Genomic DNA, 22,337 nt, shown 5'->3' with positions numbered 1-22,337 from the left:
CCGCACCCTGCGTTGGCTACACTGACCCACCCGAGGACAGACAACATGGAACAAGAACCACCCCCAACAACACACACACACCAGGCTGCCCCCGTGCAACTTAGATTACAGAAGAGTACAGAGAACGAGCTCTTCCTGTAGGAGGTGGATCTCATAAGAGAAGAGTATAAGAACAACAACACAAACATACCCAACTCCTTCCCATCAGGTAAGTGGCTCTTCCTTCCCGAGAGAAAGTGAGCAAGGGGACAGGAAGAAGCCAAAGTGAGAAAACAGAGCTGAGAACGGGCATGTTCCCTGCCCAATAATGATAAAGAGGAATAAAGTAGAGGGAAGTGGGGATGGGAGCATAGCATCTATCCGTTCAGTTTCCCCCGATGGCCAGCTGAGACTTCTTTTCATAAGCAGAACTGAAACCAAAGTACTAGGAAGCAGTCCAAGTTATTGGTTCATCTCAAAGGAACTTAATAGAAATGATTTAAGTTGAAAAGGATTTTTACACTGTCCTATTGATACCTAGGTCATTTATACAAGAACTAAAATACCAAAAATTAACTCATTTTTAATAGGTTCATCAACAAAGTCAATCAACAAGTCACCAAAGTTGTTTCATTGCATGCTGTGTGCAGAGCACCATGTTGGAACGCTAACAAAAGCAACTGCTCTGCAGAATGCAGAACAAAAGTCCTTCCACACTCATTCACTGATACCTGGCCCCTGTCCTATATTGATTACTTAATTCATTGACCTCTCCAGTTCCTATCTTTGCTTCACAAGGAAAGAAGTCCTTCTAACCCACTTTCAGCCAATAAAAATAAAAGCCTAAGACACTGGCCTCTCTTGGGAAGACTTGGGAACCAGATAGGGGCTTGGTGGTGGTAAAGAGGGAAAACTTTGACAAGCTTCTTCAAAGTGTGGACTCATCATTCTGTTTGAAACTAACTCTCGGGATACTTTAAATATCTGCACTTAACGTTAAAGCCAAATAGGCCCGGAATAATTCTTTTCCTCTCTAATGAATAACACAGTGTGTGTGCACGTACTTTTGTCTAAGCAGTGTGAAATCTCTGGAGGATAGGCTGCACACTGGGTTGAACAGGTTTAATTAGCCTAAGCATCCTTACACGTTAATTTCCTTCACTGGTACTCTGTACAAAGATTTTGCTAACGTGGAAGGCAATCTGAAGTTCAAAAAAAAGGTTTTACAAAATATGTGTGTAATGGTAGGAAGAGTGTGGATCTAAACAAACTTTCAGAAAGAAAAACTACCAATATGTATCAAACCCTTTAAAGTACCAATTCTTTGACTCAGAAAAATCCCATTCTCAGAATTGATCCTTAAGCAATTATTAAAGATGTGTTCAAAATGCATCAGGAGGGGCACCCAGGCGGCTCAGGCGGTTGGGTGTCCCACTTTTGGTTTCGGCTCAGGCCACGATCTCAGGGTCATGAAATCGAATCCCACATCAACTCTGTGAAGTCTGCTTCGGATTCTCTCTCCTTCTCCTTCTGCCCCTCCCCAGCGCCCCCCACCCCCTTGTTCTCAAATTAATTAATTGATTAATTAAATCTTTTTTTAAAAATGTATCAGGAAGGCCTTTCCTTACAAATTATTTGTATAGTAAAAAACTAGAAGCAATCTAATGTCTATTACTATGGGATTTTAAAATAAATTATAGCAAATGAATAGGAAAGGCTATTATGCATTTTTAGAAATAAAAGCTTAGCAGATTATTTAAGACATTTTAAAATGCTCATAATGTTACTAGGTTAAAAAATTTCTGCTTCAACATAATGTGCACCATGTCATCTTGGTTTTGAGGGGCGTATATATAAATACAGACGCATATAAAAAGACTGCTACCATGAATTCATTATATATGAAGCAGTAAGTTTGGGTCTATGACCTGTTTGGAGAAAATGAGGCATAAATAAGGGAAAAACAATGAACACAAGAACAAACTACAATAAACACTTCCTTTGCCACAGCTGAAATACCTTTTGTTTTAAATTCTAGTTGTAACTGATAGGAGTTTTGATGGGCCTTATTTATAAGGCTTCCTTCTGGGACCTCAAATGACCTCTGGAGGCCAATTAGCTATTCTGCTTCTAAAAAAAAAAAAAAAAAAAAAAAAACCTGACTGAATTTGTTAGTGAGAAGTTTGACTCAGGTTACTGAAGCCCGCAAAGGTGACTCCTTTGCTGAGTCTGTCAAATTCTCATGGCATCGTCCCTCCTCGAGACTCATGATTCAGCCTCTGCAGTGCTCAGGGCACTGGCGCGGCGGACTGAAGCTTTGGTTTGTGCAAATGCCAGAAAGCACCGTTCCCAGGCCTGATTTCGCATTTCTGCTCATTTTCCACAGCATTCACTGTTAGGCAGCTTCAACAACCCCCAAGACCTAGCCTGAGGCAAGAACCGATAGAAGAGTAAGGACAATATCTGAAGTTCTTAACCTGTGACATACAGTTCCAAGGTTTAAAACACGCACCGAATTACAAATGTGCCCACTGTTAACTGGACAGTTATAAATCCTGAGAAATCCCATAACCCCCTGGGCAGTATTTACCATGAAGGCCACCCATAAATATTTGGCAAGAAGCTATCCCCCTGAAAAATCCTAGTTCTCTGTGCCACACAGCCCAGCAAACCCACACATGAAAGGCCCACTTCTGTGCCCATACTCATTAGCAACATAGGAAAAACAACGTTTCCCATTATATTTTGTGTCCCTGTTTGCTCTCCTGTGCCCGTGGTATTTGTTCCGTGGACCCTGCTTAGGCTCAGTGGCACTCTGTGGACGTCCTACAAATCAGACTCTCTGAATGTAGCCATCCTAAGGATTTTCATTCTGACAGGCAGAGTTCACTGTCTTCCTTACATGCAAATAATCTTATTTGCATCTAAACCCACTGGTTCCTTACTGACACTCAGTTAAGAGGATAGTTAATCTCCATGGAAGGAAATCAAGTACCCAATTAGCTTTCTATGACAATGCATGGTGGGCTTGAGCAAGTTTATTGGCCCTCTCTCTCTGCCTCAATGTCTTCCTTCCTTTGCATAACACAAATCATAATATCCATCTCCCAGAACTCTGGTGAAGATTAAGAACAATGTTCCTGAATCTCCCTTCCCCCACCTGTCCCCTGTCCTTGGACACCAAAGTCTCTCAGACTTAACAGCCATTCTAGTCTCATCATTCAGATTCTATGACCATGAGCTGGTGATCTCCTACTTGAAGGTATTGCTATGGAGTTATAAAGTCTTTATACCTTTCATTTACAGAAGATACTGTATGTATAACCAAAACAATAAACATTTCTTCATTGACCTGAATACACAGACTCTCTAACGCGATCCTGAACATTTATAAGTTTTAATAAGTTTCTCCTAAAGTTATTTTAAATTTAAAATAGGACCATAGTACAAGAGAACAGTTAATTTTATTGAGAGAGACATCAAAACAAAGCAGTGTGCAATGAAGAATTCTACGAGCAAGTATGTTTATGCTACAGGATTTCCAGATGTTCTTAACTGTACCTTGGAGTGCTGTGGCTTCCCATTTTCGTAGTGGATCTCCACATAATCAGAAGACAGCAAACCACTACAGGGGAAAGAAAATAGTGTGATTTTAGCATCCGAGACACTTAGAGGTTTTAAAAATAATCAGCTCAGTAGATGTTGCCCGGGGCGTGTAGACCACAGAGCGGCCTTCTACGGCAAGCACCAATGGGTTCTCATCAAGAGTCCTACACGTTCTCCAATAACAAATCATGCCTGTTAAACAAATTATGACTCTCTGAGAAAAAGACAAAAATATAGATACTATAAGGGTGAACTCTGTTTATACACATTATGTATCATTTGACTGATAGGTTAATTAATATGGAACCAACAGAAAAGGCAGGCAGGGAAAGGAGCAGACAGACCCTATAAAAATCCCACAGTTATGCTCTAAGTAACGGAATCTCAAAAACTATCACTGAGGAAAAAAAGAACAGCATAAAGGCCAGACAGTAAATATTTTAGGCTTTTTGGGCTACATGGACCCTGCCACGACTTCTCAAGTCTAGACACAGACACAGGTGATACAAGCAAACGAGGGAAACTGTGTTCCTGTTCCAGTTAAGACTTCATTTATGGACACTAAAATTTGAATTTCACCTAATCTTCATGTGTCATGACATTTTTTCTTCTTCGATTTTTTCAACCATTTAAAAATGTAAAACACAGTCTTAGCTTGAGGACTATGCAAAACCAGGTATGCTTGGTTTGGCCTGGGGGCCACAGTTTGCCAACCCCTGGAATAAAATAATAGCCAACAATAAAGACTTTGAAATCAGACAAAGTCGGAATGAAAGCCTAGCCCAGCCCCTCCTTAGTGCTGTGATCATAGGCCAGTTACCAAACTCGGATTTTACTTGAGTCAAACAAAGGCGAGAGAGAGCATGAATCTCATGGGACATTGGAGGCGACATGAAAGCACAGGCCAGGCATAGCCCAGAAATCGGCACTAAGTCCGTGCTCAGCAATGAGAATGAGGCGCCACTGCTTTTATTTTAATTCAGTTTCTCCAAACACATTTCTCCCTATACAATGTGAAGAATGCAAACGATGAGCCTTGGAAAGAGCAGGCAACTACTGGGGCATCTGAGTTGCTGTTGGGCTCTGCCACTAGAAATAGTGATGACAAACGGTAAGTTCCATGTGTTGAACATTTACTAGGTCGCAGGCACTGTGCAGGGACTAGAATGAGGTTAACTCATTTCATCCTAATGGTAAGAGGAGGACAAAAGTAGGTTCTACTATGTATGAGCCAGATGTGTGCCCTAAATTTAGGCCTCCACCTCCTCTTCTGCAAAAGGAAGGGCTGGAGAAGATGACTCCTTGGGTCCCTTCCTGCTCTGACATTCTAGTTTCTCCACGTCTGCCTAAGTGTAGGTTTTCTTGTTAGGAAATCTTGACACTACTGCTTTAACAGAAGTATGGAAGAACTCATCATTTTGAGAGCTGCATCTGATGCAGGTCTAACATGCTCCAGTGAGGAAGGCTGGAGGCGGCTTGGGGCCAGTCAGCAGAGGCAGAGTCACATGCGCACCTCCGGCATGGTCTCCTGCACCAGCTGAAGGTCAAGCTTTACAACACACAAGTAAGGCAGATGCTGGTACCTTGGACAACTTATTCTATGGAAATTACTCATCAAATATATGTCTACTGATGTTTCTACATCTGAAACTAAATTGTGGTGCATCTACTCATTTTAAAAATCTAAGTAATACTCCAAGTAACGACAATTCTTAACTCTATATACTTGAAAATACCTGACAGGGTACAGAAACGTCTCTTTTCTCCTAGTTAATTAAGTCAGCAACTAGCACTGTGAATAGACATAAACAGGGCTGTTGATGGTAATATTTCTCTGAGGAACACTTCCACAACACCAAGGCAGAGAGAGGTTTCACTAACTACCTTCTAATTACCTCTCTCTACAGGTAATTCATTATTTTCAAAATTCTCAACCACACAATCACTGGAGTACGTCTAAGAATTGAAAACAAATTTATTTGCTTGTGATGACAAGGGCATATAATAGCTTTCTAATCATTAATTGCCAAATCTGATAAAGGTCACTTTAATTATCCTACTTATGCCTTTTAAAGGGCTTCCCTTCACCAACCGCCAACCATGGACATGACTGTTTCTAACATATGCTGCATTTGAAGATGTCTTAAAGAAGAAAAACAGGGACTTTTCCAGTCATGTGTGACAGACACTGAGCTGGACATAACACTGCATGCTCCTTCACCTGACCATTCCACCCTCCACCTCCCATAAAAAACCACCACCTCGGGCGCCTGGGTGGCTCAGTGGGTTGGAGCCTCTGCCTTCAGCTCAGGTCGTGATCCCAGGGTCCTGGGATCAAGCCTCGCATTGGGCTCTCTGCTTGGTGGGGAACCTGCTCCCCGCGCCGCCCCCCGCCCCCCGCCTGCCTGTCTGCTTACTTGTGATCTCTGTCTGTCAAATAAATAAAATCTTAAAAAAAAAAAAAATACCACCTCCCTTAACACTGTTGCTGTCACTCACCACAACATCCCAAAACCTGGCATAATCCCTAGTGCAAAGCAAGCACTTAATAAACACCCACCAAGTGTGCAAACATCTACTAACATCTACTGTGTGCTGGGATGAAGGACACAACTTTCTGAAACTGAAACTAAGCCAAATCAGCACACATGTATGAGATTGGTCATCTCACTCTAAAGCACCCTAAAGTATTATTTGTAATCTCCCTGAAAGTGAATTAATAACAAAATGTAACATAATTAACTATAGTAGTCTTAAAGAATTATGAAATGAGATCTTTCAGTGACAGACAAGTAACAGTGGAAAGAAGAGTTATGCAAGTAGTGTGTCTCTGGCCCCACCCAGAGGGGAAGGAGTCAGTAATCTCCATCTCTGGATGCCCAAGGATGGGTTGTCCGGCAGTCTCTGCTTGCAGATGCTCTTCAAGGCCTTCCCCCACCTCTGTTTCTACTGGTTGCCCCAGAAGAACTTCTTGTTGCAAATGCTGATCTATCTGGCAATTGTGGTCCCAAGCATAAATGATCAAGTTGCTTTTTTGATCAGCCAACCGGGTGCCTGACCACCTCTAGAAACTGACAAAAAATTTTGGAACACCCTAAATTCTGAAATAAACATCCTTTTTCCAATCATTTAAGTACCAAAAAGCTATTACAGGTCTACTACAATGCTTCTCGTCCTAGTTATCTGGTGAAAGGGGTGATTCTTGGAAGTAAAGGAATAACCGTAGGATGGAAATTCAAAGCAAGGTGGAAGAGAGAGGAAGACCTGGAGTCAGGAAATTCTCTTGAACCCCCCATCCGCTGCACTTGACGGTGAATCCGTACCACTGAGGTACAGTGAAAAGAACATGAATTCTAGAGTCAGACTAAATGTGATTTTACTCAAATATGAAGAACAACGGTAAACACCTTGAAGATCCTGAACTCGAAGAGCAAGAGAATGTAAGACTATTAAAACATGGCAAGGACGCCGAGAATCAAACCAAGGAAGGGAGCTGTGCCAAAAACGATGCTATGCAGCTACCATATCCTACTTCACTTTCCCCTTCTTAGCACGGTAAGACATTTCAAAGCTTCAAAGCTTCAAAGCTTCTCCAGCAGTGAGGTTAAGGCCAAGAGATTGAATTATGGCTCATAAGATATGGTGGGAAGTGATGTCTACCCTTCTAGTGTGGACATTATACTCCATGCATGATTATCCAAGCTCTCTCTTCCATGGCAACTCTGGAAGCCCCGTGCCCCAGATGGCATGGCTACAAGATGGGTGCAGCCTAGGTTCCTACATCATGATCTGAAGAAGAGCTTCTCAGGAAAACCACTCAACTTGTATTGGACCATAAGGTGGGTAAGAGATAAAATTCTATAGTGTTAAATCTCAGATTTCATCTTCATTACAGAGACATGGTTTCAACTACCCTAACTCCAAGCTTTATCACAGAGAAGAATTTAGAAATTTAATATTCAAAGAATTTCAGAATCATCAGCAGATATACAAAAAAAGCCACCACAAGATCTAAGCATTGGAAATTCAAACAAAGAGAGAAATATGCTTTGGGGAGATTTTTTCCTATATAAATAAATATATGTATATTTATATATATGTATATACATAAATAATTTGTTGGAGTCCTCAAGTTTGAAATTTATGTGTCTCACGAAAATAAGCCCACAAATAGCCAAGTGGTCAAAACTCCCAAAGGTTTGTATCTTCCACTTAGACTCATTATGGAGAAGCCAAGCATCCTAGTAACTGGGAAAAGTTACTTAATAAGAATCCCTTATGACTAAAAATCTTATTAACCAAAAAGGGTGGATGACTCCTAAGTTGTTTTTTTTTTGGGGGGGGGGGGGAGGAGTTTGGTTTTTTGTTTTGTTTTGAAAATAATTTGAATCTCTTCCTTTAAAAAAAGGATGGTGGGGCGCCTGGGTGGCTCAGTGGGTTAAAGCCTCTGCCTTCGGCTCAGGTCATGATCCCAGGGTCCTGGGATCAAGCCCCGCATCGGGCTGTCCGCTCTGCGGGGAGCCTGCTTCCTCCTCTCTCTCTCTGCCTACTTCTGATCTCTGTCTGTCAAATAAATAAATAAAATCTTTAAAAAAAAAAAAAAAGAATGGTATGCTTTCTTTTGGGTAACCCTGTCATGAAAGGCTGAAGGCTAAATCAACCAAACTTTTTGATTAGATAAAGGTCAGGGCCTTGGGTTATGAGGGAAATGCTAGGAAAGACAAAGGCTGGACCACAAGGACACTATCTGGTCTACAGGAGTTCAAAGGCATTTACTTCCTTATAAAAAAAGTCAAACTAACAGTCTCCAGAAGTGCACATCTGAAATCCATGTTCCCTGAAACTGAAAGACACTGAAATCTGTTGAATCCTCACAGTTCATACCCCTGACTAAAAAATTGTGTGGGTTACTAGGAGAAGAATGAGCTCTTCTAAAAGGACCTAGAGGCCAACAGGGCATCAGTAGATCTAAGGAAAAGTTGAGAACAATAGTAGCAAGCACCAAGGCTTACCAACTGAGTGGTCATATAATTTGTCATCCAAATCTGGCCATTTTGGCTCGTTAATAATTATGCCAGGACAACAGATGTAAAACCAAGAAGTTCTGGGACATATGGTTACCCTATCTCAAAGTCAAATTTTAGGTATGTACATCAAGTTCTATATGGAAAGTCAGGCTAGTCTATGAAATGAACATTATCCTAAAGCTGAGATGCTACTAAGCAAGCAGTCTGTGAGTATGTCTCTTTCTCCAGTTGCTTTTGGCCTCTGTGATTATGTTTAGATGGCCAACATTTTAGGACAACCTTGGGTAGTGCCATTGGGTTCCGTCTCTGAGTGCGTAATATCAGGAGAGAGCCAGCAATCGGAGATAGGTGAAGTCAGGAAGCTACAAATCCACATTCACCACAGCACCCTGGGCTTGTCAGATCTCGACCAGCCATGCTTCTTGACACCTGAGGTCTTCATTCTTAAGAGTGCGATAGCACAAATATTTTAATTCAGTCCTTAGTAGGCAAACCCAGAAGTTACTTCCATGTGTGTTCAAGACTGGGATTGGCACAGAAGCCAACATTTATATGAACAAAGAGTAAAAAACTGTGTGTAGAAAAACAAGACAGCCACTAGTGTCTAGTTCTGTAATGTATGTTCACTCATCTGATTATCATCTGTTTGGCAAGGCTTAGCTTCTCAGTGTTGCGAGCGCTGATCATGCCCAGGGACACCCTGACAGATCTACCTGAGAAGTCTCCTGCTGCCCTCTCCACCCGGTCTCATTCATTCATTTAATAACCAACGCTGGTCACTATGGAGATGAGCACCTGATTCATGGGGCTTCAAGCACAACAGCATTGTACAATGAAGCACCCTGCCTGTTCCCTCTTTACACTAGAAGCTTCTCTTTTCTCCTTGTATATACATACATGTTTTTAATTCATCAAATAATTACTATAACTTGTAATGAAGAGAGACACAGAATTTAAACTCAGTACATTCATACAAGCGTTAAGTTTGTAACCTTGTAATTATCCTCTGTCCTTATGTTGCTTTCCTTTTTTGAAAACAATAGGCTTAAAAGTCAAATGGTTTTTAAATAGCCACTTTTCTCAGGGTTTAGGAAAAAATTAATCATCCCACCTAAAATAATTTTTATACCGAAAGTGTTTCAGCTAGAAAATATATAATCCTTTGAATGTAAACAATACAATAAGACTTTTAAGCTGTGCTGAAAGATTAGACGCATGAAGAGGTTGGAATTTAAAAGAGTAGAAATGATATGTTAAGTGGGTAAAAGTAATTACAGATTGAATAGAAGCTTTGTGTTAAGTCAAACAAAGACAGCCTGCCAGGCGAGGGCTGGGAATGTGGGCATATTTCATAGGAGGGGAGCTGCAGGTGGAGAAAAGTCCTAGCAGAAGCAGGATGTAGGGGTGTAAACCTCTTTGAGGGTCACAACAGGAATTTAATGAGTTTCTAAGTCACATAAAAGGTTGCGGCCAAAATTTTAATGTGGAGGCGCTCTTGCATCTCTTAGGTGATGGGCCCGTGCACCATAATACTTACCTAATATAACAGGGAACAGCACGGGCAGGACTGCAAAGTTAGCAGACAAAGGAGAAGCCAGGAGAGAAAGGAGGAATGAACTTGAGATGTAAACGCTGATGACCACCACCCAAGCTGGCTTGATCGACCAATGAGAGTAGCCAATTAAGAGTTCCCTTCTAAGGAGATGGCATCGACAGATATTTTTAATTAGATAAAAATTAATTTTTCCTCCTTGGCTTTGAAGTCAGACCATATGAAGGGGCTAACACGTTCCGAGGTGTGGCTGCCAATATTTCTGCAAGTATAGACCAGTGATTCTGAGATGCCTCCATAATAGAGTCCCAAGTATTCTCACATACATGGTTTTACCCCCATATATCATTAAAAAAAAAAAAAATTTTTTTTAAACACCGGGAAAACTGAATCCAAATAAAAACGGCACACCTTTTCATACCTCTTGAACACGATTACACGTAACTGAAATGCTTTGATGCATAATTTAAGCTAATGATGAATACTATAGTGTGCTGAATATTGCTAATGCAAGTTCTCTTCCAACATGCCCCACACTTCTTTTTACAGCTACTAAACATGGCATCACACGCAGTGAAATCGTGCAGAATGGGTATGGACCTGTGATCCGCCTTGCCTTCCTGTAACCTTGTCCAGGACAGAAAGCGTCCAACTCCTGCCATGTCGTAAGATAAGAACTCCCCGCTTCTTCCATTTTTCAGTTTATCAGAAAAACTGCACATCCGTTTACACAGTGTTCCATTCTTTCCAAGTATGCATGAAATGGTCAAAAGAATAAAAAAGAAACTAACAGAAAATCTACCAGAAATAATAGGCATTAAATAAGGTAGCTGGTCACAAGATTAGAATGCAAAAATAAAATATCCAGTTTTATGTGCACCAGCAAAAATCAACTAGAAGTAGTCTAGGGGAGAAGATTCTACCAATAATGATGAAAAGAGAAATGAATTTCATATATGTGTTATGCCTGTAGATATATAGACATACATGTATATATGCATAGATGTACATATACTCAATAACTTTAATGTTAATTTTATGCAAGATCCAGTAAATTTTTGTAACTTGACAAAATTATTCCAAAGTTCATCTTAAAGAACAAATGCTTATGACTACCCAAAATTTTTCTTAAAAAGGGAGTTACAATAGGATATTATTATTTTATTTATATTACAATTATAATAACCAAGATACAGAGCACTGACCTGATGATACAGATGGCCCGAATGGGAGAAAAGGAATTCACATTTATATAAAAATAATGGCATTTTAAGTTGGTTAAAAAAAAAAAAGAATAAAGAATAAATATGCACAGGACAAGTGACTTAACATTTTTGGGAATGTTAAATCCCTAATCATATCTTACACCAAAGTAAAAATATATACATTAAAAATTTATATTTTTTAAAAGAAAGTTACAAAAATACAGTTGAATGTTAGGAACGAAAGGCCTTTTTAAGCATGATATTAAGACCAGAAATTATAAAGAACAACAGATAGGACTATAAAAAAATTTTTAAACTTCCATGAGTTAAAAAATACCACAAAATTTCAAGAAAAACTTAAGAAAAAACATATGTAAAACATGAAAAACAAAGGATTGCCATCCTTTACATAAGAAGCCAAAATTAAAACCACGTAAAAACAGATAAACAACTCAATAGAAAATGGGCAAAGGATGTGGGCAGGCAATTAACAAAACAGAATGTGCAAAATGCAGTTCACAGAAAAAGAAAACAAGAAATACTAATGGTTCTCAATTATATACAATTGCACTAGTAATAAAAGACCTGTAAATTAAAACGACCATAAGAGACCAATTTTTCCCATCAGTTTAGAAAGTAAAAATGAATAATAACAGCCAGAGCTGGCAAGAGTTAGAAAAACGAGCACTCTACGCATTACTGTTGGGAATGTGTTATTAGTGTATCTTGCTGGGGACAATTTGGCAACAGCTATCAAAGTCCTAAAAACACACTCACCATTTAAATCCATAAGTTTTCATAATCTCCTAAGTGCTACTTAGTTAAAGGTTTCCTGAGGAAATAACTAAATAAGAGCACACACACACAGAAACAGACACACACACACACACACACACACACACACACACGCACGCACGCATGCGCAGGGATTCCCTGAAGATGATGTAGGTATGAGCTGGTTTTTTAATATGTGGTTTTAGAGACAATTAGAAAGATGTTTACAACATTGTTCAGAGAAAAAAGCAAATAAATGAGTATTATTATGTTTGGTAACTTTTTAAAAATATGTTTCATTTACAGAAAGCAAAAAGTCTGCAAAGATAGACACTCAAATAGAACAGTGAGCTATTGTTTTCTGGGGAACTTTGAACGGTTTTTATTTTCTTTCTTTGGCTCACCCATGAATTCCTGGGTTTTTAACCTTGAATATATATTACCTTTTAATATAAGAAGCCACAATACAAGCTATATTTTTTTTTTAAAAGAAGAGGAACACAGTGCCTTTAGGAAGAATTTAATGAAGGACTCATTTTAGGCTCGGGACAGGAAAGGAATCACAGCAACTGGCAAGGCCACCAGCCACCATGTGGGGAATATCAGCCAGGCTGTCTGCCTCTGTCCCCCAACTCAGTGCTCCCACTGTTCTGTGAACAACTGGGGGTTATTCATGCTAGACCAACTGTGTGAGGACACAAGGGGGAAAAAAAAAAAAAAAACCCAGTCCTTACCCTGGAGGTGTTTATCATCTCATACCTAAAATAAGACAAAGCCACAGGTCGCCTGGGATGAGTAACAAAGCATCAAGCGGCCCCCACTCCCACCCCCAAGGAGGAAATTCATTTCAACACTGATGATCAGGAACTTTTCAATAAGAAAGCAAGGCCAAGGCCCCTTTGTTACCCAATAGGGTCAGGGAAACAGGCGGTAAAGAGCAGGTCGTACAGACAGAGGGACCAGGCCAGCAGACAGGGAGGCATATTCTGCTGAAAGTCCAGCTGGGCTAGGGCATCCATCATGGAAGAGGTTTGGGCCCAGGAAGGACACCGGGTTCAGCAAGGAGCTGTGACCTGGGGAAGGAGGGCGCGCTAGAATCGGGAACGCAGCACTTCGGAGGCCAAACTCGGTTTTCTGTCCAAACGGAAAGCAGGCGGTACATTCTGTGTCCTCAGAAGCTGCAAAGACTGTAGGGCCTGGGAAGGGCTGAATACAGATAAGGTTCTTTTACTGGGTCAATTAGAGCCATCTGCAAAGTAATTAATGTTAGCAGCAGGAGAGAACAGCAAAAGCCCAGCAGAAACGCTAAGAAAAGGCCTTCCACAGATGAAAACCTGTAGCCTTAACTTTCCTTCACTCATTCAATTAACAGCTGAAGACGAGGGAGAAACAAATAACACAGGCGTGGGACAACTAAAGGTTTCACAAAGACTATGTAATTTGTACCTAAATGTTTCCATTTCTTTAAATGGTTTTACTGTAAATTGTAGCTATTTGTCCTATCCAAATGCTAGTGCGAACTCGCAATTTTATGTTCTTTTAATAGTTCAAGAAATAACACCGAGGATATTAGGAGATGGAGAGGAGAAGGGAGTTGGGGGAAATTGGAGGGGGAGACAAACCATGAGAGACTGTGGACTCTGAGAGACAATCTGAGGGTTTTGGAGGGGTGGGGGGTGGGGGGTTGGGTGAGTCTGGTGGTGGGTATTAAGGAGGGCGCGTATTGCATGGAGTACTGGGTGTGGTGCATAAACAATGAATTCTGGAACACTGAAAAACATTTTAAAAATAAAAATTAAAAGAATTACAAATAAAGAAATAGTTCAAGGACAATAAGATTTTTGTAGAAGAGCCACAGTTATTTTTCCTACGCTTTCTTCCTCTTCCTGCTCTGTCTAGGAGGAGTCTAACCCTTTGTCTCGCTGGTGCTGCTCTATCCTGAGGCTGGATGGTGTCTGCTGGCCAGACCGAGCCCCAAGCCGCAGAGCAGGTCCCACGGAACAGACTGACAACAGGGCTGCAGGGCCCTCCCTATAAAGGAAAGGTATTTGAAACTGTCATCCTAGATTTCTCTGTACTAAGCTGGAAACAACATTCTATGCAATAGTGGATCCTTCATACATAATATAAAGGGGATGTTTAGAGATCATAACCATAGCCTTTCCTAAATAGTACATGCTTTAAAGAAACTATCACAACGTAGCACCTAGAAACATACTTCTGCAGTAATATCAAACCAAGATGGCAGAAAAGAACACAGAACAGGTGCGCCTGAGTGGCTCAGTGGGTTAAGCATTTGCCTTCAACTCGGGTCGTGATCCCAGAACCAAGCCCCACATTGGGCTCTCTGCTCAGCAGGGAGCCTGCTTCCTCCCTCTCTCTCTGCCTGCTTCTGCCTACTTGTGATCTCTCTCTCTGTCAAATACATAAATAAAATCTTTAAAAAAAAAAAAAAAAAGAACACAGAATGGCAACAAGAGGAGGAAAACAAGAACTTTTTAAGGGTTTCTTCAAGTACAAAATGACTAGTATACAAAATAGCACCCATTTTTAATATTACCTCTTAAAAAAACAATCTTCAAATTCATCCCATACTTCATGGCATTGAAAACTGACCCTCTGGACCTTTGATTGTTTAAAAAAAAAAAAATCATGAGTTCCTAAGGTCCACCTAATGGCTCTGGCCAGAGAATTTTTCATACTTCCAAACTATATGCTATTTTGACATAATAGCGAGATAATGGGCCTCTGAGGAGTATAGAATTTACTAGAAAAACTATTTGTAGCTTCTGTGGAAAGGGGATTCCACCCAACTGGTGTAGACTTTCAGATTCAGTGTAAGTCACTGTAGTGCTAACTTGGCCTTTTTCACTTTGCTCAGGGTTCTACCCTGAGTTATGAAAGAATGCCTGAACTAAACAAGCACCCAGATGTATGTATTGTAGACTGAATTAACGTCAATGAATGAACGAGTGAGTAAACGGGAATCCAGAGATCCAGTTCCTAGCCTGACTCTGACACTGACTGTCTCTGAGACCCTGGAGAAGTTCCTAATATTGTGGAACAATACTGGGTGAGTTTTCTTACAAAAAAACAAGAATGTTGCGTTATAGGATCCCTAAGGACTCTTCCGAATTTAAAGTAGTGATGTGAGTATGACTACCATCATCTTCTACCCTAAAAATATACCTGTGCTAAACTGGGAGTTGGGGGTCATTAACGCACGTGTCTCATCTATGTGGTACACACTTTGTGAAATAATCAGCTGCCACATACTGGGATGACTTTGGCCAACATTTTCAAGAATGGTGCTAGAAGAAAAGTTCCACCCATATTCCATATGTACTGTAAAAAACCTCTTTACAGTTTTCTTGTTAATTCTACATGTTCCTATGGACCTCAGCCAAAAAAGAACAAACACCTCAATTTCCAAGATGTAAACTTCTCTACAGATTAGATTAGTTTCTATGGGAAAGTTTTTTTTTATTCATTACTAATCTAAGAGCTAATATTTAAGAAGCTGAAGCTATTATAAGTAAAAGAATGAAACTCGACCATTCTCTTACACCATACACAAAGATAAATTCAAAATGGATAAAAGACCTCAACGTGAGACAGGAATCCATCAGAATCCTAGAGGTGAACATAGGCAGTAATCTCTTCCATATCAGCCACAGCAACTTCTTTCAAGACATGTCTCCAAAGGCAAAGGAAACAAAAGCGAAAATAAACTTTTGGGAATTCATCAAAATCAAAAGCTTCTGCACAGCAAAGGAAACAGTCAAGAAAACAAAGAGGCAACCCACGGAATGGGAGAAGATATTTGCAAATGACAGTACAGACAAAAGGTTGATAATCCAGGATCTATAATGAACTCCTCAAACTCAACACACACGAAACAGGCAAACATATCAAAACATGGGCAGAAGATATGAACAGACACTTCTCCAATCAAGACATACAAATAGCTGGCTATCAGACACATGAAAAAATGTTCATCATCAGTAGCCCTCAGGGAGATTCAAATTAAAACCACAGTGAGATATCACCTTACACCAGTTAGAATGGCCAAAATTAACCAAACAGTTAACAACATGTGTTGGAGAGGATGTGGAGAAAGGGGAACCCTCTTACACTGTTGGTGGGAATGCAAGTTGGTGCAGCCTCTTTGGAGAACAATGTGGAGATTCCTCAAGAAATTAAAAATAGAACTTCCCCATGACCCTGCAACTGCACTCCTGGGTATTTACCCCAAAGATACAGATGTAGTGAAAAGAAGGGCCATCTGTACCCCAATGTTTATAGCAGCAATGGCCACGGTCACCAAACTATGGAAAGAACCAAGATGCCCTTCAACAGACGAATGGATAAGGAAGATGTGGTCCATATACACTATGGAGTATTATGCCTCCATCAGAAAGGATGAATACCCAACTTTTGTAGCAACATGGACGGAACTGGAAGACATTATGCTGAGTGAAATAAGTCAAGCAGAGAGAGTCAACCATCATATGGCTTCACTTATTTGTGGAGCATAACAAATAACATGGAGGACAAGGGGTGTTAGAGAGAAGGGAGTTGGGGTAAATGGGAAGGGGAGGTGAACCATGAGAGACTATGGACTCTGAAAAACAATCTGAGGGGTTTGAAGTGGCGGGGGGGTGAGAAATTGGGGTACCAGGTGGTGGGTATTATAGAGGGCATGGATTGCATGGAGCACTGGGTGTGATGAAAAAATAATGAATATTGTTTTTCTGAAAATAAATAAATTAATTTAATTTAAAAAAAAAAAGGAGCTGAAGCTATATCTGTGTTAACACCAACCTATTTAAGTGGTATGCTAAAAACCAGATAATAATTACAAAATCATTACTTAATTGTAACTAAAAAAAACTCAAAGTCATACTAACATGCTTTGTTGTAAAGATACTGAAAAACGGGGCACCTGGGTGGCTCAGTGGGTTAAAGCCTCTGCCTTCAGCTCAGGTCATGATCCAGGGTCCTGGGATCAAGCCCCGTGTTGGGCGCTTTGCTCATCAGGGAGCCTGCTGCCCCACCCCAACACCCGCACCACCTGCCTCTCTGCCTACTTGTGGTCTCTGTCTGTCAAATAAATAAATAAAATCTTTAAAAAAAAAAAAAAAAGATACTGAAAAAACAAAGATAACAGGGAATACTAAGTATCCTGCTTAAGTAGCTTTAAAATCTGATGAAATTTCATGTCACTTTGAAGGATAGGTATAAAATAGTGATCACAGGTGAGCAATCTATTCCAGTCTAACTGCATAGTCTGAACATTTTGCATAAAGCTGAAACTGAATTTTTATCTCTTAAAAGCTACTCAAATCATTAACTATTGACACTTGATTCTCTAAATATATGCCTTTAAAGTCACTTTAAATAATTTATGGGAAGACACATTCCTTCTATTTTAATGTACATAATGTGTCAGTGCCAAAATCAAATCGGTGATAGAAAAAAGCAGAAGAGATATCTAAAATAACAGAGTTTTAAAACAATTTCTATAAATGGGCTTTTCCTCTAGCCAGACAACTTCCATTAAATTGTCTTAAAATGTTAAGTCCATGTCGACAATCTTACCCCACAATTAAAGTGCCCTTCAATGTTTGGATCAAAAGCAAAACCTTTATAAGATTCTAGAACCAGCCAAATCCCAGGGAGACTGACACAGAAAAAAGGAGAAACTATGCTATTTAGGTCCTTTCGGAGAAACTATTTTTAGTTTTATCTTAAAAACAGGCATTTTTAGAACCCTCATGAAAATTCTAACAGTTAACTATGGCTCCATAGTGGCAAATACACTAAGTATCAACAGTAAGTTCTAGAATCACGAGTTGGAAATGATAGGGAAGGAGAAAGATCCTGAATGAACTGATTCATACCCAGGTTTGGTAATTCACAATAGGGGTAGAAAATGGAGTAGACTACACTCAGAGAAAAATCCAAAAGCTACTAATCCAGGAGAGTCAAAACTCTGGGCCAAGAATATTCAGGAGTTGAAATGAATAGAGTCTAGAGATTATGCCAGCATGTGAACACCAGATAAGCAAAGAGACTCTTCAAACTACCATCCCATAGAAATGGCAGGTGCCATGTTATATCACAGTTTTTGGTACTATCACCTACACAGAAGAGGTATCCTGACAAAGCTCTGTGGATGATGAGTCCACAAGCCAAGAAGTTCAGAAGAAATAAAAAAGACAAAATGGTACATCACACCCCAGTCTGAGGAATCCACAGGCACTGAGGGTCCTACAAGCAGAGCTCAGCCCCACGTAAGGAAGGTGAGGCCTGAGATAATGCATGGCAGCAAGAAAACTGAGACTCGGGCTACTTTCTGTCCCTGTCTTTAGGTAAGTATCCATAAGTCCAAAGCCAGTCCCAGGCAGTCTGCCCACAAAGAGTGAGAATGTATGGCTAAAAGAAGGAGGAAGGGGGCGCCTGGGTGGCTCAGGCGAGTAGGGGCCGGGACTCTTGATTTCACTTCAGGTCATGATCTGAAGATCATGAGAGATGGAGCCCCTGTCAGGCTCCATACGGTGTGGGGTCTGCTAAACATCCTCCCTCTGCCCTTCCTCACCACCCCCCAAATGCTGCTCATGCTCTCCGTCTCTCAGAAAGAAGGAAGGAAGGAAAGAAGGAAGGAAGGAAGGAAGGAAGGAAAAGAAAGAGAGGGAGGAAAGATGAGAACAGATGTAAGATCACTGTAAGAGCACACATCTACTATTTCAACTGTTACCTGGAGATTAATGAAAGGAGTGTGTGTGTGTGTGCCCGCGCACACACACGTGTACACACAACTTCTTAATGGGCTCTCTATAACAAATTGTAAGACATGGAAATGTTACTAGTATGTATCCTTAAGGACCAGGAGTCAACGAGGTAAACAGAAGTTATGTGTTCTCTAGCTGAGGCCCAATATAGGAAATTTCTAATCACTCCTTAGAACATCAGACAAAGGTAAGCCAGGTGTCAGTCCACTGAATACTTTCATCGTATACATCTGAAATCTTCATTTTACTCTATTTCTAATTTCAGTAAGTCAGCATCAACAGCTGAACCCTTTCAGTACTAATCCTCCTTACCATCCTACACAGCTTTCTTTTTTTTTTTTTTACGAAATGCAAGGAATAAATGAGCATCCACATTTTTTCATTTTCTTCTGAAAATTCCATTGTTACTACTTATTACTATTTTTCTGGTTTTCTCTTTGGTTTTGTTTTTAGGTAAACAAACAAGCAAGCAAACAAACAAACAAAAAACAACTCCCAAATCTCCTATACAAACTTAAGACACTAGGAATGTTCTCTTTCTCAACCTGCATGCTGAGTATATATGAAGGTCCATTTTATTATTATTCCTTAAGTTGTAAAAACATGTTTTCATTCTTTCATGTATGATATTTCACAACTTTAATAGATTAGAGGAAAAGGAATCCAAAATATCTGTCAATAATAGAAAGAGAAGAGCCCAGTCCAATTCTGACATTAAATATTGTTAATATGTGACAAAGGGAGCCAGAAGGGACCAAGGAAAACGTATCTGGAATTAGAAAGCTCTCACTACCAAGACCAGAGGGGAAAAATGTCTAAAGAACATGTGGGAAGTGAAAAGCACAGAGAGAACAAAAGACAACTTTCTCCTTCCCTAAAAATAGCAGGCTTATTAGGCCATTTTTAGATTCCAGTGTTCGTGTAGGAGTCCATTTCTATTAAAGGAGTAAAACTTAGAAAGGAAAAAGAAGTTCTTGGAGAACACCAAGGTACAGAAAAGAAAAGTTCAGAAATATAACAAACTATAATAGACCAGACAGGATTTGAAATATCTATGACTTTATTACCAAAACATTTAACCCTCGAACTAGACAGCTAATGGAACAGGAGATTAAAAGCATGAGACAAACAAAATTCTCCCATGCACCGATTTTCTGTGGAGCTACATGAGGACAGAGAAAGATGTATGTGGCTCAAGGTTAAGTAGACCCCACAGGGAGCTGCCGTGGCTGATAACTGGTTTCAAAGAACATGGTAAGTGATACCATCCCACACCCTTCACTGTAACAATCTACAAATATAAATTTGATTAAAAAAAAAAACACCAAATACTGGTTTTTTCAATCACTCTCGAAACTGCCTTGGCTGGAAAAAAAATCACTCTCCATTGTTTTGATAGTTATTTTAAAGCACATTTCTGAATTCACAATGAATTTCTGAATTAACAATGCCAACAAACTTCCCTTTCTCACTCCCACTTTCTCCTATTGCTTAAGAAATTTATTCGCACACAGGAAGGTGGAACTCTGGAGCAGTAACACCAACAATGGATCTAAGGAAAAGCAAGACCAGTATCACACAGTAATATACTCATATTATAAAGCCACTTCCGGATATTTTTTTTGCTCAAAAAGATAAAATCTTTCTCAGAGTTCTTATTTTTTCATCAAAGAAAATACATTACAGTGCTAGAATACTTAGAACATCCAATAATTCTGGAATAGGTTATTCTACTTTTTTTTTTCACATGCATACTCAGAGGATCAGGTATTATCAATCCTCTATTTTTAAGCAAAATTTTAAAAATCCTGAGGCCATGTAATGACACTCAGCCTTTTGCATGACTAATAATATCTAAAACCAGAGGATGTTTTTGAGATGACTAATAATTTGAATACACACACTAAACTATCAGAAAGGATGAGTGAAATAATAGCATAATGAGGCTTTTTCCTTCTTTCTGTGCCTTACGCCTGATCATCCTATAATTCTTAACTAAAAAATAATTTTAGTTTGCTTATTCTTTAAGAGGATATTAAAGAGCTTGTTTTAAAAATGAAAGATAATCCTAATATTTTTAATCCCATAACTTCAGATAACAAGCACATGGATATCAGTTCTCTTCAGCTCTTTTATCTGCATTCCAGGCATTGCACTATTTTCTAATTGCCCAAATTTTACCACAGGTGTCACTGAAGCAATGATCCTAACAGCCCCACCCCAGGCATTTCCACCCGGCATTGGATAACTCGGTGAAGGTTCCCAGCGAATAGATCCTCACTGTTACCAACTCATCCACTCTACAAATCCAAGGTTACTGCCATGATCACAATACCCAAGAGAAATGCATAATGGTCAAAATACTTGCAAGAATGAAAATATTTCCCTCCTTCTCATTTTCTTTCTTTTAAAGATTTTTTTTATTTATTTGACAGACAGAGATCACAAATAGGCAGAGAGACAGGCGGAGAGAGAGGAGGAAGCAGGCTGCCTGCCGAGCAGAGAGCCCGATGCGGGGCTTGATCCCAGGACTCTGAGATCATGACCCAAGCTGAAGGCAGAGGCTTAACCCACTGAGCCCCCCAGGCGACCCTCCCTCTCCTTTTCTGTCTTAAGGCTATCATTGTTTTTTTTTTCCATGTCCCATTCCTTACACAGATTTTAAACCCCTCATACACAACAACTGAAGAATAAAGAAATAGAGGGAAAAAAAAATACTACTCCACATTCCCTATGAAAAGAAATGGTCTTACTTTCAAGTTACCAAAAACCATGAAGCTAAATACTGAAAACTCTGAGCCAACACATATCTCCCCAGAATCTGAACTGCTCAAAGACCTTTTCAGATGTGAAATAAAGGAGTCAAAGGAAGGTAACAGGGCAAACTTCTGTTCAACACACAGAGCTCCCAGGAGCTCTGAAATGAGCTCAGCTAACCCCCTCATGCCTCCAGGAAGATGGCCTCTCCCAAGGAGAGGAACCGACTGTGAAGCGTGAATAGGGCAACAAACCCCAACAGGCTGCGGGTCCCTGGCTCCCTCCCTGTTGCCACTCCCTCTCCTCCCCGACGATGCTTCAACAAACAGTTGGTCTCAAGCATGGAGCCATGGAAACCAAAAAGAAAGGAACAGGGGACTAGAGCATAAATACGGAAGAAGGAAAAGTACCCAAGCCAGGAGAGACGAAGGATATACGTCACAAGGAAACAGGAAAAGCTCACATAAACACTTCCTTATGACCTCAAAGAAACTGTAGACATGGCCTCTTTTTTAAAAGGCTCTCAAAGAAACATCATAAAAAAAACCTGAAAAAGATAAAAAGGAAGCTGGCAAAGATCAGGATGAAAAAAATGAAATAAAAATAAATAAGTGTTCTAAAGATGCAAATCAAGCTGAAAACC

General features: G+C 40.0%; 1 protein-coding gene across 3 annotated transcripts in view; it reads right to left on the bottom strand.

Annotated features, from left to right (window-relative positions):
• ADAM23 (ADAM metallopeptidase domain 23) overlaps nt 1-22,337 on the bottom strand; it is a 167,284-nt gene that overhangs the window by 76,510 nt on the left and 68,437 nt on the right. For all 3 annotated transcript variants that reach the window (XM_032354551.1, XM_032354550.1, XM_032354549.1), the window contains exon 4: nt 3,541-3,604. In XM_032354551.1, the coding sequence (XP_032210442.1) occupies nt 3,541-3,604 (64 nt within the window). The remainder of the gene's footprint in view (nt 1-3,540; nt 3,605-22,337) is intronic.

This window comes from Mustela erminea, chromosome 8 (assembly GCF_009829155.1).
Source record: "Mustela erminea isolate mMusErm1 chromosome 8, mMusErm1.Pri, whole genome shotgun sequence".
Lineage (NCBI taxonomy): Eukaryota > Metazoa > Chordata > Mammalia > Carnivora > Mustelidae > Mustela > Mustela erminea.
This window is presented reverse-complemented; position numbering and strand designations above follow the sequence as displayed.